Here is an 18,439-nt window from a genome sequence, read left to right on the forward strand (position 1 = left end):
AATACTGATTTATCCGGAGGCGTTTGAACCCTGTCAATGGATTATTAAAAAGTTTACTTTTATTTATTTTGTTCAACTTAAAAATATTAAATGAATTATAATAAATTAAATAGGTTTACTAAGACAATATTACTAAAAAGTTAACTCAACAATTGATACAAAACACTTAAAATGTAAAAACAAAAAGTATAAGAAATGTAAACACTAAAAATCATTTATTTTTTGTAATTTCACAAAAAACTTTACTATCCCATTTATATTTAATTATTATAAAATTTGCATCAAATGGCACAAAAAGCATTGTATGGCAGTTATAAAAAACATAAAAAAGAAAATGTATCACTGATAAAAAAATTATTTAGTAAAAAAGTTGCAAGAATGAAAATATTACTATATATATATGATTTGCTGAAGTTGTTTTAAGAACCAAATAACTTTAAAATACTTGATTTGTATAAAGTAATTAATAATGAAATTAAAAGATTTTATATATAAAAGTCTAAAAATTAAACTTGTTTTTCTACGAAACTAAAATAAAACAAAATTTATTCTGAGTGTAAAAAAAAATCAAGTGAATGAGTACTTTATGATGTAATTAATTAATTTAAATTTTAAATAAACAAAGTTATCAAAAAATATGATAAAAAATAAACGATTCTACACACATAATTTTAAGTTGTATTTCTATTAATACATAATTTTCATTTAGTCATGTTATTCATAAATCAAAGTTAAAACTTGAACATTCAAAACATTAAATTAATATTTTGAAAACTTTTAACAACTTCAATAATCAAACAAGGCTTGTAAGCCTATTTTTCTCACTAATTTTTCTATAAGAACGATATTGTTTAGCTATATTTTTAATTTCAGACGAAGATACTTCACGCTTGTTCCGGCCATAACGCAACGAAACACCTCGAACAAAAGGTCTGTTTGGAGATTCAAACCCCCCATTATCATTTTCAGCAGTTTGTTTGTTGCTACTTTGATTTGTATTTGTAGTTCCAACTTTGTTCCAGCTTATTCTGTTGCTAGTGTTACGCCGTCTGCTTATATTTGAGCTTTGCGTTTTGTAGGAATCATTATTTTGGATAAGTACATGCGTTTTTTCTTTATTGTCATTTGTATGTACGACACTTGTTTCCAAATTTTCTTTAAGAAACTGCTCATTTTTCTTCACGCTAGGTAAAGTTGCAGACGAATACTTTGATTTATGCTTTTTCTTGGTATTTGATAGTGAGTGTGATTCAAACTGCGGAAATTAAAAATATTTAAGTGAAATACCTAATCCTAATTTATACAAAAGTATCTTTAGTATAATTACTTTGTTTACTCTTTATTAAAACAATTATCAATTTATAATATATACACAGTGTTTGAAAATATATATGTACTTTTACTCTTACTTTAAATAAAACAAGGTAATAAAGAATTAGATTATCGTTTCTATCAAAGTGTTAGTTTTAATTGTTTCAATTTATATGGTATGTAAAAAAACTTGATTATAAGTGAAATCTGAACAAACTTTTATACGTTAAAATTAACAGTTTTATAGATATTTTTTAATATAAAATATGTTATACTATAAGTACTGTATTATTAGATTTGATATATTTCAATTGAAAACTGTTTCTATAATTATCTTAAACAACAGTATAAATTTAAAAACTTACTTTTTCTTTAAGTTGTGGCAACTGAGAAGCCCAATGCTCTTCAGTAATTGTTAAAGGTTGAATCTTTGCAGATGAACTAAGTTTTTGTTTTCTTCTACGGTAAAAAAGTATGTAAGCTGATGATTTGTGAAACAGGTTACTATCAATTGGCTGTACTTGGTTGTCATCATACAAATACCTAGTAAAATAACAACCTGAACTTTACGTTTGGTTTATTTTAAATTTAAATGAAAATATAATGCAAATTATCAAAAGGTCACTTACATTGTGTCAATTATCTCTGAGAGATACAAAACAGACTACTTTATTTTTCAATAAGTACAAGTAAAAAAGCTTAGAAAACTAAACGATATAGCTTTGATTATTGTTTTAGCTCAATAAAGTAAAAGTAAGTTTTATCATTATTATAGCATAAACCCTTCAAAATAAAAAGAAAACTAACATATCAAATTAGTAGAAAAAAATTCTATAATAAATATTTGATCAATATCTTTAAACAACTATATAAATTAATTCTTATGCATTTACAAATTTATTATGCAAAACTAAATTTTGCCTCATTCGTAACTTTTTTTTTCTGTATAAATCAATGTGAACAAAGTTTTATATTTTTAATTTAGTGATCTACCGAAGATCTATCAACTTAAACAACTTTTTTTCAAGTTTTTTTCATTAAAATTTAAAAACTTATTAGAAAACTATATTTAGCTCAAAAACTTTTAAAGATTAACATAATAATGTAATTTTAATTACGTATTGGAATTCATAACTAAAAAACATTACACATAACATATTTACAAGACTTTTATGAAAAAGTATAAATAACCATTTTCCGTCAAGTGGATTATTACATGCAGAATTGTAATGACCAGAGTTAAATGACCCATAGTGATTAACTACTCCATACAAGTCATAAACTTGATCCTGAAAATCTTTTTTAGTTGAAGATGGTTCATGACTTTTAATTTCCCTGTAAAATAATTATATTTTAAATATTTAACTTATTTGTTCATTTTTTATTAACTTTCTTTTTTGTAAAAAACACAACTCAAAATTACTTTAAATATAACTTATTCTCCAACTTTAGTTCAATATACACTAAATAAAACTAACTTAAGTTATAGATAAATTGATATACAGTTTTTAAATTTCTTATTAGTTCGAAGTAATTTGAAAAACGTATTTTGCATAAAACCAGATCATCGTTCAGTTTATTTACAAAACAAAACATAAATCAAAACGTAAAAGCTCTAGTGAAAGAAAGTAAGCATTATTAAGTCATTAAATTATTCGGTTTTATAACAGGTACACTAATATGGCTCAAATTAGGAAAACATTTCTGTTTTCACATTTACTTAACAAAAAGAAGTATATGTGTATAATAATGTCTTTAAATCAAAATTATAAAGACTTTATATCAAAAAAAACTTAATATACAGAAGGAAAAATATTAGCTTTACTGAAAACCAAACATGGTTATATGGTTTATAATAAGTTGAGCCACCAGAGTATGTTTTAAACAGGGTTGCCACTCTTTGAGTCAAAAGAAAAATACAATGAGTGATCAAAAACTGTTCTGAATGACCCACGGTGGGCCAGCAACTTGGTGTAGGGAAAATAAATAATTTTGAACTTATCTTAAAAAGTAGTATATAAAAAGCAGGGTTGCCACTCATTTTATCCAAATTTTTTTCAGGATTTCTAAACTTCTTCCAGATTTTTAAAAGTACACATTTTTGGGTCTATTTTTAGCTTAAAGTTAAGTTTAAGGTAAGAAACTGTGTTAGATATATAAAAACATTGAAAGGATATTGTAAAGCTACTTAAAATAAGTTTTTTAATAAAAATTTTTTTGATGATGACAAAAAATTTTTATATACATATGATATGTTTTTTGAGTCAAATCGAAATTTTACCACTAAACATGTAAAAGTTGTTAAAATTCCAGGTTTTTTAATGATTTTTGTTCAAAATCCAAGGTTTTTTCAAAATTTCTCAAGTTCCAGGTTTATTTACCTAAATTGTCAAATTCCAGGTTTCCAGGTAAAGTGGCAACCCTAAAAAAGCCAAGACCCTAGCGCATTTAAAGCTTTAACCCAGTTTTTTAAATTCTGTTCACAACAGAAGTTATTCCAGTTGGCGCGAGGCGAGTTGAATGATTTATGCAGATGTCAAAAAAGTATCTATTAAAAGTTTTAAAATAAATCATCAGAGAAAAAACCTAAAAAAATGTAATTTATCTGAAATATTTTTTTGTAGTTAACCAGAGGTATTTTAAAGTTTTAGTTAATAACTTTAATAAAACGTTTTTGAAAAGATTTAAAAATTTTATTTTTCTAAAACTATAAAACAAATAAACTTTTATTTTTTCGCTGTTTTTTTTTTTGCCATTAATACAGTAAAAATTTAATAATAACATATTATCCTTATTAGCTGGATATGTATATATACTTACAAACCTACTTTTGATTTAAGTAACGATTTCAGTTAAATTATTTAGAGTTTGTATCTTTAGCTTAAATTGCTAGACAGTTGTGAGTTTGTAAACAAATTAACATTTTTCAGTTGTATAAACAAATTTTAATCTTATATACTGTCAGAAAAAAACAGTGTGTTAATTCAAAAACCAACAAGTTGAAGTCATAAATAGAAAGCTATGTTGACTATGAAATCAAATAAAATATTTTACAACAAACTTTTGAATTCTACTCGTCATGTCGAGACCGGTTATGGGAAAATCAACCACATTGTCTAGCTTCGTGCCTACTTCAAACCTCAATAAGTGCACAACTAGCACATCAGGTATGTTAAAAAAGTTTAGTGTTTTAACATTAGCGTGTTTGTTGTTGCAAGAACTGCATTTCCAAGAATTATCGTCAGCGAGCTCTTCTTCTTTCATAAGTAGATCAAAGCAATCTTGCAAAGTACAGTAAGGAGGTTGTGAATGTTGTGATCTAACTCTCACCACACTTTCATCAACTTCTATCTGCGTAAGATTTTTTATACATTGTTCAAACCTTTTTAAAAAAACAAAAAACATATACACCAGCGTTGCCACAAAACCTTAAATCCTGGAAAAAGCTGGAAAACACTTGAACTTAAGAAATTTAAAAAAAAACCTGGAATTTTGAACAAAAACCACTAAAAAACCCTGAAATTTTAAACAATTTTAAAATGTTAGGTAGTAAAATCTTGATTTGACACAAAAAATATACCATAAAGATAAAAAAAATTGTCATCATCAAAAACTCCAATGTTGTTATACTATTTAACACAGTATTTTAACCTTAAACTTAATTCTGAACTAAAAATAGACCCAAAAACGTGTACTTTTCAAAACCTGGAGGATTTTTGCCAAAATCAGTGGCAACTCTGATACATTTTTATTAAAAAAGAGGTAAATTTAAAACAACATTTCAAAAATAAAAATTTAAGTGCTTGTTAACAAAAGATCCTAGCGAAACAAGTTCACTGGAATATATAATAATACCAAATTATACAGTATCTTTTCTTTATTACTTTAATCAGTTAATACACAGAAACATGTGTTAGTGTAATAAAGAAAGGATACTGTATAATTTGTTATTATTAAGTTTATAACATTTATTTCGTCTAGAATTAAGAAATACAATTTTTAAGACATCTATTCATAACTCAACTAAAAATTGAACTTAATTTTTTTGTTTTATAAAACAAACGCATATACATTTTTTTATTTTTAAGAAATATCAAAAAAAATCAACAACTATTTTTCAAATTGAATTTTACAACGGTTTAAGACTTAAATATTTGTGTGACAAACACTATTTGATAAATTATTGTTTAAAAAAATTAAAAAAAAATTATAACATTTTTATGTAAATCATTTCACCTATTAAGAACTTTTTAAGCAATCTATATTACTTTTATACAACTACTTATCTACTAAGAAAAAAAAAACTATTATCAATTGTTAATTTCATATTGTTTAATTTACTCACTTTATAGACTTTTTTTAAATATCTGTCAAAAAATGTACAACATGATGAAGTTTGAAATTATTTTTCATTTTAAAATATAAAGTTGAAACTTATTTAAATTTAGTCCAATCATAAGAACTATTCAATATATTAAATGACAGAAGTATATCAATAATGCTTCTAAAAAACAAAATAGTATAATACTTTTTTTATTTGAAACAAATATTATAGACAAAACATCAAACACTTTATAAACAGTCTTGCTTAAAACATAGTTATCATAAGGATAATTTCAAAACTCTATTAAAAACTAATCATTTTTTAAACAGGATAAGATATTTTTCTAACTTTTTCATCAGGGATTTTTTCGAATGAAAGAAAATTACTTTTCCATTCTGCAACCATCTTTAAATGAGGAGGATTCCCTGGTGGGCAATTTTCTAGTGCATGGTCAACGGTAGGAAGTTTTAAAGGAGAAGTTGAATTATTAGATATAATTTCTCTATTTGGTATTCCACCAACTACCTGATATTACCATTAATTTTCTTTATATATAAACCAAAAACTTAAAAATATAGCTTTTTTTCAAAAGTATAGTTGTTATATTAAATTTATTTTTATCTATTTTATTTAACACTAGACTTCCAAGAAAACTAATTGCCTGATAACATTAATTTAAACAAACAGTTTACAAAAGTAAAAAAAACAATAGTTTTAAAAGTACATAATTTTCAACTTTACAGCTTTTTAACAAGAAACAAAGTAAGTTGACAATGTTTAAAAATGTATTTCAATAGAACTACAAAAAGGTATTTTAAGTTACATTTGCAAAAAACAATTTTTAAGTGTTATGTTAGTAGTTATAAGAAAAAAAATTGGAATCAAACTTATTTAGATAACTTTTAATATTAAAACACTAATGCTTGTGAAATGTGGGACAGTGGGCATAGAAAATATTTACTTAACTATGAAAAAACAAAATTATTAGAAACTTCTCTATGATAATAAAATGTATATTATAGATAATGAAATATTGGCAGGGTTGCCACTCTTTTAGTAAAAAAAAGTGTTCTGAGTGTTTAAACTGTTCTTAGTCATCCTTAGTTTTTTTACACCATAAAAAAAATTAAAACTTATCAAAATCAATAAAAATTAAATTGTTCAACAAAATTGTTTATAAGTAGGGTTGCCACTCTTTGAGTTAAAAAAACTATCCTGGATGACAAAAAACTGTCCTGAGTCATTCTGAGGGATTGCTGCCCTCAGTTCAGGATTGAGTGGAAAATATTACACCACAACATAACCAACATCAACCCTCTTTATCTATGTAATTATGCAACTTTACTAAGACCTTTATCAAATTGCAAACTAAAAAACTATTTTTGAGATGTGGCATTTAGAAAACTTTATAAGAATTTTCACTATCAAAATTTATAACATTGTAATTTGAATTGTCAAGTGAACGTTTAGTTTTTACAGGGTTACCACTCTTAGGGTCAAAAAACCTTCCCTAAGTGACGAGAAACTTCCCTGAGATTTCCTGAGTTTTTTCAAATCCTTAAAAAATTTATTATTTATTAAAAATTACATGTTAATTCTAAGAATATTGAAGAACTAGCCACAAGGCTTAAAAATTTCTAAATAAGCAATTAAAAATAAATAAATTAACTGTTTTGAACAAAATTTTGAAACTGGATTAATTAAATCTCATTCTAGATCTAGAAAAAAAATTTCATTGAGATTTTTCAGAAAATCTTAAAATTTCCCTGAAATTTTTAGAAAAAATCAAAACTACCCTGAGTTTCCCTGAGATTTTCTATAACTTGAAAGTTCCCTGAGTTTCCCTGAATTCCCTGAGTGTGTGGCAACCCTGTATTTACAACAACTCAACCAAATTTTTTATGAACAGTGTTAAACTAAATGCAGGGGGAAGGGTAAAACATGCACACACACTCTTTTGCACAAAGGGTCAAATATGCACAAAAGGACACTTTTCCACAAAGACGCTTTTGCACAAGTGTTTGTTCACTTTTGCTCGAAGGGTCACTTTTGCACAATAAAAAATAATAATTGAAAGAAAAAAACTACTCAACAAAATTAATTAAAACTAAACTTGCCAACCAAAAGTGAGGGTTAGGGGTAACAGTGATAGTGAAAAGAAAATAATGAAAAGTTAAAACATAATAATATAAATGAAAATTTAGAAATTACATAAAACCAAAAAAAAATTAAGAAAACAAAAAATAACAAACCAAGGTTAAGGGTTAGGGGTAACAATGATAGTAAAAAATTTGTATCTTTTTTATTTTTCAAAGTTACCAATCTAGGGTAAGGGCTAGGGGTAACAGTGATAATTAAAAGAAAAAAAACTAATTAATAATAAAAAAAGTTACTAACCAAATGTAAGGGGTAACAGTGATAGTAAAAATAAATTAGAACTTTTATTGTTTTGTTTTAATACTCATAACCACTATATTAGTAACAACTATATTAGTAACTACTTAACAACATTAACAAAAATTTATAAAAAATCAATTAGATAATTAAACATTGGTTCAGCACTAAGCAAAAAAATAAAAACCAGTAATCTTTAATTTTTTTTTTTTACCTTGGGAAATTAATGAGAATACATTACTAAAATGGATTGAAAATTTATAATTACATTACTTAAGAAACCAAAACACTAAACTAACTTTTACTTGAAAAACTTTTTCAAATGAGATTATTCTCATATCTTCTTTTATATAAGGTCTGAACTGAGCAAATATTAAGTTTTGAAGCTCTTTTAATGAGGCATCTCTGCTAATTCTACAAACTAAAGGTCTTCCAAATCTTCCAGCTGTAATATTTTAATCTATTTAAAAGGTAGCTTTATAACTTTGTGTTTTCAAATGCAAAGATTTGAAATTTTCATACTTAAATCAATAAAAAAATCAAGTAGAAGATTATTCAAAATTTTAATTAAAAAACACCCTTTTTATAAAATATTGAAAATACAATTTAGAAAATTTTAAGGTACAATTGTATTAATTGTATAATAGCTGTTTTATTAGAGTCAGCACTAATCGAAATAAAAATAAATAACCAGAACAACAAAAAAGCATTCTAAAAGTTTGGTCTTTGGACCTGGTGTACAAAAAAAACTTTTAGTTACCAGTCAACTACAAACTAACTTAAGTAAAAAATATAAATAAGTTTTGATTATTGAAGTAGTACAGGTCTACCAAAAAAATTGAAAGTCTTTTATAGGTATTCTGAATTTCTTTTAGGTTTTTGAAAGTACAAGTTGTTATTATTAGTACAAAATTAAATTTTAGAAATAAAATTGTGTTACATACGATAAAAATATTGAAAAGATACTGTGCTGCTACTTTAAATGTGTTTTTTAATAAATAGATTTAATACAAAAAAAATATTACATATAACAGAACTTTTGTATTTATTATAAATTTCAGCACTTTACACGTAAAATTTGTTTAGAAATCCAGCTTTTTAGTGACTTTTATTTAAAGTTTCAGGTTTTTTTTCTGAGTTCCCAAAATTCAATGTTTTTTGTGGCTAAATTGTAAAATTTCAGATTTCAGGTTTTTTGGCAATGCTAGAAGTAGTTATAGTAGCTGTGAGATGTAATATTTCATTGATTATACTATAGTACTTTATAATTAACAATAACTAAGTAATATATGCTATGGTAGAACTATATTCATAGTTTTTGTTTTAACTTCTTTTAAATAAACATTGTATAATTGTAAACCTAAAAATAAATTATTTAAAAAAAAAAAATACTTTTACTTGAGTGTTTATTATTCACAAACAAAAAAACAATTTAATCTATTGTTAACCCCATATAGCTATTAACAATTAAAAAACTTAACAACTTACCTTTGTTTCCATCACAATACTTGTTTATCAAAATTACAACAATAGAACTAGATGGTTTTTGAGATATTGCATAGTCAGATTTGGAGCTTTTACTAGAAGCTCTTTTAAAATTTCTAGGTAATGTACCAGAAGTAATATTTAACTTAGGTAACTCAAATGCATATAATGTTGACATAGAAGAAGTAGAAGAAGTATGTATTCCATTAGTATGAGGGTTAGGTACAGGAATACTACTCATTGAATCATTGTCACCAAATGATTGATAAAAACCATCATACCTAAGATCAACAAAAGCTAATAATCGAGAGTGCACATTGCATTTTTGTGCAACTGCACACCTTATATCTTCAAATGTTGATGAATCTTTTAACATGCTGAAACCAAGCAATGTTGTTTTACCTGTTGGTTGCTTCCTGAATGAGCTTCTTTTGTGTGGCAAAAATGAAACATTCACATATACTGGCCTTGTCATCCTATGTTTCAAGGGTAATGATATAGACAAAAATGATTCGTCAGTTTCACTTATTTTACCACATTTAGGGCAAGTTAATGTAGACTTTGTATAACCCCTGAAAAACTTTTCTATAAAGCTACAACTATTTTCATCAGTTTTAATAGTAGTCATAGACTTGAACTTTTTTCTCATAGACTGTCTTTTATGAGTAGGGAATTGTTTAGAAGACATTATACTTATATCCTCATGCATTTTATCAAAAAGCCACAATAAAAACTCTAAAGAGTCATGTTGGTAAGAGCCTTTATACTGTGAAGAGTGTTTTGACATTAGCTCTTTAAGATTGCTTGTCATGCTTTTATGATAACAATTAGTCCACAAGCTTATAATAATTGCAGCAACTTGCTCTGTTATTTCTCCTTTACCTGTTTTTTTCTTACTTTTGTCTTTTTTAGAACATTTCAAATCATATTTATAATTTCCTAACAAAAAGTATTGAAGAATATGCTCTGTATTACTTAAACACTGCAGCACTGAATTCACAAAACATGTATTACCATGATTGTTTAGGCCTATAACTCCAGGTATATCAGAAAGCTGGCTAATATCAACACCTTTAATAGTTTGAATATTTATGTCTAAGCTTTTAGAGCTTTTTGGACCACTTGAATTAAAACCTGCTTCCATGGCATCAAGGTCTTTTTTATTTTTGGATGGTGATTTTTTTCTAAATTTTCTTGCAATTCTTAAACTAATAAAACTACTAAAAGTCATAATAGCTGAGATCTTTGTGGAATGCTTGCTTTTCATCTCCTTTTTTATATCTCAAAATATATGAATTATTTACAAATAAATATGTCAGATAATCATGAAGCTAAGTGAAGTTCCTTTTTAACTTTCTTTTCAGAACAACTTTTCCCGTTTTTGTTTAGATATTAGTTAGTTCATTATTTTTATATTACCAGGTCCACGTAAATAAACTTTACTACTATCTATCTAAAAGGACAATGCCTTTTACAAAAAAAATATGATCTCTTTTTTCAAAATTAAATGATCGTTATTTTTCTTAATTCGAGATATCAATTTAACTTTATTAAAAAGTTATTTGCGAAACTATTTTAACAAACGGTATATTTAGGGCCAAACTCTAATAGTTTAAAAGATAAAATTTAAATAAATTCTAAATCGAAACAACTGTTGTTAATTCTAATAAGCTTTAATAACTAACCATAAAAAACTAAACTTTTAATTTAAATCAATTTAAATATTTTTTAAAGTAAATCACTTTAAGTTTATTAATACTTCAACACTGTTACTGTACAAAAAGACTAATACTTTTTCGTAAATATATTATCGGGTGAACGACTATTGAAATTCCCATTTCTGACAACTCTTATTAAAAAAAAATTGAAAGGGCCACAGACAACTAAAAATTTAATTTATGTTTGCCAAATATAAAAGATAAATCTATAGGTCATATTAATATCTACAAGCCATTTTTTGCTAAACATTAAATATTTTTTGATATATAGCTTGAATAAAGTAAAAAAATTATTTATTTTTAATAATTTTAAAATATCTTGAAAAATTTATAAAATTTTTCAAAAAGAAAAAGTGGCTTGTATATATTTCAAGGTCTACATATGCATTTTTTTCTATTGCTTTTTAAAATAGTTTTTTGAATATTTTTATTAAGAATTTTTATTTTCGGAATTTAAGTTGTCTGAATTTAAATTGTCATGTACTCTATTATCAAACACTAATGCATTTTATAATAATTCCTAATATTAAAATAGTGTGTTATTAATCTAAAACTTGTTTTACTAATCAAAATTGCTGACTTTATAAAGTAATTAATAAAACTAATGTTATACAACATATAATATATCACAATGATTTTATCTATTTAGAATTAGAACCTAAATGCAACAGTTTATTAAACGACATAAAAAGACGCTCAAAATACTTGATCCTAGGTCCTGGTGCACGAAGAACCTTTCGCTTACCGAGTCGCACACCATGGAGACCTTTTATTGTCATGTCCAGGAGTCCTGGACCAGGACAGATGTTTTTACAAATTTTGTAATTATTGTTATCTAATCTGCACTGCACGTTTTGTATTACATTGTATATAAACATCTAAAATTCAAAAAGTAGCAATTATACTAGAACAGAAGTCGGCAGGTAGTTGGTGCTCCCATTAAAAGCATGTACTAATAATAGGCAAGTTTTTTTAAAAGAAACATAAATTAGAAACATAAAAATGCCTATTCTTAGAGCTTTTTTGAGGATAGTACATGCTTTTATTAAATTTGTAGTTTTTGTAGACAATTTTATATTTTTATGTTTTTATTCCAAACTTTGTTTTTAAACCATAAAGTTTGTTTATAGTTACTACTCACATAACTATTATACATAATTATACATACTTTTTTCCTAATGTCTGTTAATATTTTATAGACTCAGTAGATCTGTTCTTAAATTTATTTGAGAGAAGTGAAACGCCGTTAGTCGGAATAAAGTTTTAACACAAAAACATCTGTGGTATATATTCTGATAAGCTTAGGTTATCAATATCTCTAGGATTTAACGCCTTTAATGTTATATCTTATAAACTATTAATGATATAGAAATGTTTGTTTTTTATTGAGCATTATGATAATTTTCTATGCTTTATCTGTAATTAAAATCTTGCATTAAAAAAAGTAAATGTGAAATGTTAAACAAACTATAATAATTATAAACAGTTAGTTAAGCTAAGAGTTATTGCAAATACAAAATTTCTTAAGTCAGTTTTAAGAAAGCACATGATTATTTTCAATAACTACAAAACTGATCAGAAGTATGTATCAAGCCAAGTTATAAAGTAGCATAAGTTATCAATTAAAAGAAGAGTCTGTTTAGAATTGAATTTTTTTTTGTGATGACTTTAATAAAAGCATTTTGTTTGTTTTTTTAATGACAATAAAAAAACGTGTTTAGGAAATTTCTGAAGACTATAAAGCCGCATAAATCAAATAAGGAAATTCATCAATCTGTTTAAATGATAGCACTGATACACAAATACTGCTCATCTGAGAATATTTATTCGAGATATTTTTACTAACTTTCACATATTTGAAGAAATTCTAGGTTTATTTCCGATGCAAAGTACAACAACAAGTAAAGACATTCTAAAATCAATGTTGCAATGCACAAACTTAATGGTTGTTGGTCTTAAATAGATAGTTCTGTCACCAGCATTGTTGCTTCTGTATTTTTTGCTAAAAACGTGATAGTATTTGTGTTAAAACCAGATTTTAGACTGTCTTTTTTTTAATTAAACTAGTAATACACCAGCAAGCATTAAAATACACCAGCAATGTGAAGACAAAACTTAAAAGGTCTTATGAACATAAAAAATAAAGTAATTACCACATTTTTTATAAAAAAATGATCACTAGCAGTTTTGAAAAAATACTAGAAGAAGCGGAAACTCAATACGTTGACCTAGTGTACTTTTGCCCTTTTTGTTGGTTAAGTCTTGGTTTGATAATATTACGAATCTATAAGTTATGAAACGAAATTAAATCATTTCTAAAGATCATAAAGATAAAAACTCTATATTGTATATAGCACTTTTGGTAGATCTTATATCACATCTTAACAAACATAACTTGGTTTTATTATGAAAAAACAGGTTATTCTATCCGATAATACCTTTAAGACAGGGTAAATTGTTCATACTTATATGTATATAACTAATTTAAAGATTATTTTAAATTATAGCAGCTGCAAGACTTAAAACTTTACATAAAATTAAAACCAAAACTATCAATCTAACAAAACATACACCATAAGTTTACTTTGCCACTCTACAAATCAAAAAAAGCCAGGCTAAATGACCAAAGACTAACCTAATAGTTTCGAATAAAAAACAACAATGCAAGCCAAAAACTTTAAAATAAATTGCCTGAATTGTTATAAGAATTAAAAATTTCTTAACTAGCTTGACTTAGTCTGAGTATGTGGCGGTTTTTACTTTTCTTTTTGCTTTAATTTAAACTATTTTGATTATTAATATACAGACTTAATAAATTTAACATCCCTAAATTAAGCACACATAAATAAGTAGTACAAAAAAGAGCACATATGTATATTAGTGTGTGATGCATCAGATATAACGAAGTTTTCAAAGAAATATTGTTTTAAAAATGAAAGTGTATACTGAACAAAATATTATTTTAATCTGATACCTCATATATTGTTTCATATGTGTCTGTACAATTAAACATAATATGTAGAAAAAGTTATAAAAGAAATTTTTGCCTAATTTACATCTAATCTAACTTAAGTTTTAACTTTTTAAATGGTTCTAAAAATAAGTATCTGCGTATATTAGTGTGCATAGAAATTAATTCAATGTGCAGTGGAGATTTCAAAAAAAAAAATTATTCTGTACAAAAAACTCTTTTATCTCATGTCATGCATATACATTTATTGAGTAATTTTAGTTTACTAATAATTTCAAACCAATACAAGAACTAAATTGTAATTTAAAAACATTTTTTAAACTAAATGAATAGTAATTCTACATTTGAATACTTTAATTTTTGTTGTGTTTAATTAAAATAATATTTTAGCTTTTGAAATAAAAAAGTGTAGCATCTAAAAATGTATTAAATTAGTTTTAGGCTGTTTAGCGCCACCTAAGTAAGTATTTTAAAAATAAATAGTTTCATTTGTTATGTATATAACAAACACAATAGTCTATAATAGGGGTGGGCAACGTACGGCCCGCGGAGTCAAAATGACCGGCCCTCACACTTTTTTTAAATTTAATTGGAATCCGGTCTGCGGATAAAATTGATCCCGCCCACTAAGCATTTTAAAAACTTATATGAAAGCCGGCCAGCCAATGTAAATATTACAAAATTTGTACAAAACCTTTTTTTGAATAATTTTCACAAAATAAAACTGTAAGACTTTGACCCTGAAAAAAATTCTAAAATGGCTCTTTATTTTTGTGGTTATAAAAACATTCTTTTGTTTGTTCTTTTTCAAGTCATTTGAAATAATCTATTTACAAGTTATCCAAAAACAATTGTTAGCTGAACTAACTTTGATGATCTTACCAACTATAATGACTTTCATAAAAAAATGAGCGTGTCAAAAATTGTCTTCTTTTCCAGATGTGTAGTGAGTTGTTTTTATAAATGTGAAAAGTTTTTTTTTTCTTTAAAACTTTGAAAATTATTTTAAGTCAAGCTGCTCAACTTTAAATTTTAGTAAAATATTCCAAGTTGAGACTACAGTTTGCTTTCTTTTCTGCTATTGATTTATTTATTAAGGACTTTTTGATCAATTATATGATTAAGTTTAGTGATGACCAATTGACGACAATATTTCAAAGTAATATCTCAATAATTTCAAGTACGTTTTGTTAAGCAAATTTATTTTTGCATGTTTGTAATAACAGATTACTATCTAATTATTATTTTTAAAGTACAGAATTTAGTTAAATTTCATAAGTTGTTTATTACTGTTTGATATTTTAAAAAGAAAAGTATTTAAATTTTTAGTCAAAGTAATTTGTTATCTAGGTTTAACTGTTTTTTTAAAATAAGTTTATATGAAAATTTAAATCAAACATATAATTTTCTATGCTTTTAGTAAATTTTTATATATATTTTGTGTATTATTGAACAAGCCAAAGTTTATTAACTTCAAAAGATGATCATGAAACTAGTTGGTTTTTTCGAGACTTCATACATTTTCAAACAAACATATCCGACATAAACATCAACAAGGATAAGCTAATTTCAAACCCAATCGGTATTCCAAAGCACTTGCGGATTTTCCCAGACCGTCATGCAACTAGACTTAAACAACTCTAATATATGATCAACCTTAAGTGTTTCAATGACACCTTTTAATTTTATATTTGCTTTTTATTGTAAAACTGTTTATCATATCAGAATTATTTGTTGTTTTGTTTCTTTTATACCTTCAAAAATATGTAATGAATCTTTATTAGTTTATTTTAACTAAAAGGTAGTAATTATATATTGTAATAACTTCTGTTTATATTATTAATGTAAACTCCAGCCAAGGATTGCCAAAATTAAATAATTTCGAATAGTTAACAATTTTTTAGTGTTTTAGCTTGAAATGGTAGGCTCGAGTAACTTTTAGTAAGTAAATTATTGGTTTTATAAGACTAACTAGTATTAATTCGCTCTAGAGTTATAATAAATATAAAATTATAAGTACTTAAAAAAATTAACATAAAATTTCACACTTGAAATACTTAGTAATTAATAAACTGAATTAAAATTCTGAAATACCCGATCAATTAACATCTAGCCAAATCAAAATATTTTGGAATTAGTTTCCATTTGGATCCGGATCTTTGTCTAAATTTAGTATTTAGCCGGATCCGGATAATATATTCAAATTAGGATGCGGATCTAAAAAGGATCAAGCTGAATCCGGTAGATCACTAACTGGAAATGCTCCGGCCCGCTGAGGACTTTTTTTAGATCTGGCCAGTAAGGATAATAAATAGGCCCCATAAATATTAAAAGTAAAGAAAAATTAAAAAGGCTATTTCTCGAAAAACATTTAAGTTTAAAAATATTTTGTGCAGAGGCATAATACAGTGCAGACTGCAGACCATTTAGTTTATGTGGGTTTAAATAAAATATTTATTGAGATCTACCATAATCGACTAAAACCAGTAAATCATGCATTTCATAATAAAAACTATTTAGAAAAAAATCAAACTGAAGGTTTTGTAAAATGCTATTTTATGTGCGTAGAAAAACTCTAAATAACAACTGTTTTTTTAACTTCAGATTTTTCTAAAAATACTAAAAAATAGTAATGACAGTAATGTGTCTAGGCTTTTCTAAGTAGGCTACCACAACTTTATTTCATTTAATATTATATTATCTCATAATAGCTTTTAATAAAACAATTTAAAAAAAGATGTAAGTATCTACTCAAAAGAAAAAGGCATATTAAAGCATTAGTTTGTTAAAAGTGTTGTGTAAGTAATCATTAATTTAAGGTATAGTGTTATTTGTTATTAATTATTGACTGAAATGTAAAAAAAATGTAATAAATATTTAAAGTTAATCCTTTTTTAGTAGAAATCCAAGCGAAGCAAATTCACAAGAATATATATTAACAAGTTTTCACAGCCTTCTTTCATTATTAAACTAATATTGTTTCTTTGTGTTACCAAGTTAACACACTTCAACGGAGCTCTGAAATAAAATGTACAGTAAGTTTTTTTTACTGAGCTCCGTTGAACTTGTAAACACACAAAAACACATGTTAGTTTAATAAAAAAAGAGTACGGTGAAAATTTGTTTTTGAAAAAAAATTGTTTCTTTCAAATATCTAGTAAAAATTATTTGTTTTTCGTCAGATTTTTCTAAAAATACTAAAAAATAGAATAACAGGGGTGTGTCGTGTGTTTAGGCGTTTCTAAGTACATCTTAACTTTGTTAAATATTAGATAGTCTCATATTAGCTTTTAATAAAACTTTCAATATACTGTTAGTAAGTATTATTCTAGGGTATAGTGTTAATAGAAATTAAATAGGCCTTAAACTTGATTATTAAACAAAAGAAATTATAATCTTGAAAAAAGTAGTAAAAACCTTTAAATTTATAGTAGTTCTTATTAAATTTGAAAATATTTTTAGCCTTTAAAGTTTTAGTTGAATTTTTAAGACAAAACGTAATTTTTATTATAATTAAGGGAAGAACTAAAAGTTATAGAACGAAAAAAATTATTTTTATCAAATTTGTAAATATTTTTTATTTATTTGTTTAATTATTAACAAAAGCAAATTTTAGGTATAAAACAAGTATGTACTAAAAACTCTTGGAAACCTAAATTTAATAAATAACTACTTTTGAATAAAGATTGAAAACAATAGTTCTTTTTTTTTTCTATGATTTTATTTAACTAATAAAGTTTAAAATGGCTTTACAAAAAAAAGATTTATTATTAATAGAAAATTATTTTTAAACGATAAACTAAAAAATAATATTTTAAGTTAGATTATAATTTTTTTTGAAGTATTACTATATTGAAGTTGTATTTGAGTAGTTAAAATGACATGAGCAGTTATAGAGGTTTATAGAGTACAGGACATGACATTAGACTGTATCCTGGTGTATGACTCGATAACCGAAAGGTTTTTTTTGTACACCAGGTCCTTTGACCAAACTTTTGAGCCCTTTTTTTTTTCGTTTAATGAACAATACTACTGAACAAAAACGAAACGTTGAAATTTTTTTTTGGTTTATGGACCTGGATACACAAAAAGACCTCTTCGATCTCGGTCATCGAGTTGCATACCCAACTCTAATCAAAACTATAATGAGCTAAAAGATGAAAAAAAAATCTGTAAAGTCAAAACTAAACTCTATAACTCTTTGAAAAATAAGACTATTAAAATTTACAACATGAA

At 25.3% G+C, this 18,439-nt stretch overlaps 1 protein-coding gene across 2 annotated transcripts; it reads right to left on the reverse strand.

The window, feature by feature from the left end:
* Positions 1–386: 386 nt before the first annotated feature.
* On the reverse strand, positions 387–10,791 carry LOC145849889 (ubiquitin carboxyl-terminal hydrolase 31-like). 2 transcript variants are annotated; one of them, XM_082954986.1, is made up of 7 exons: positions 9,518–10,791; positions 8,329–8,474; positions 5,984–6,160; positions 4,373–4,662; positions 2,503–2,646; positions 1,677–1,854; positions 387–1,255 (listed from the first exon to the last, which is right to left on the reverse strand). In XM_082954986.1, the coding sequence occupies exons 1-7, from the start codon at positions 10,779–10,781 to the stop codon at positions 794–796; spliced, it is 2,661 nt and encodes an 886-aa protein (XP_082811112.1). In that variant the 5' UTR covers positions 10,782–10,791; the 3' UTR covers positions 387–793. The 2 variants fall into 2 exon arrangements, with proteins under 2 accessions (XP_082811112.1, XP_082811113.1); XM_082954987.1 differs by lacking the exon at positions 5,984–6,160.
* Between the last annotated feature and the right edge of the window lie 7,648 nt (positions 10,792–18,439).

This window comes from Thalia democratica, chromosome 2 (assembly GCF_965202585.1).
Source record: "Thalia democratica chromosome 2, ktThaDemo2.hap1.1, whole genome shotgun sequence".
NCBI classification, from domain to species: domain Eukaryota; kingdom Metazoa; phylum Chordata; class Thaliacea; order Salpida; family Salpidae; genus Thalia; species Thalia democratica.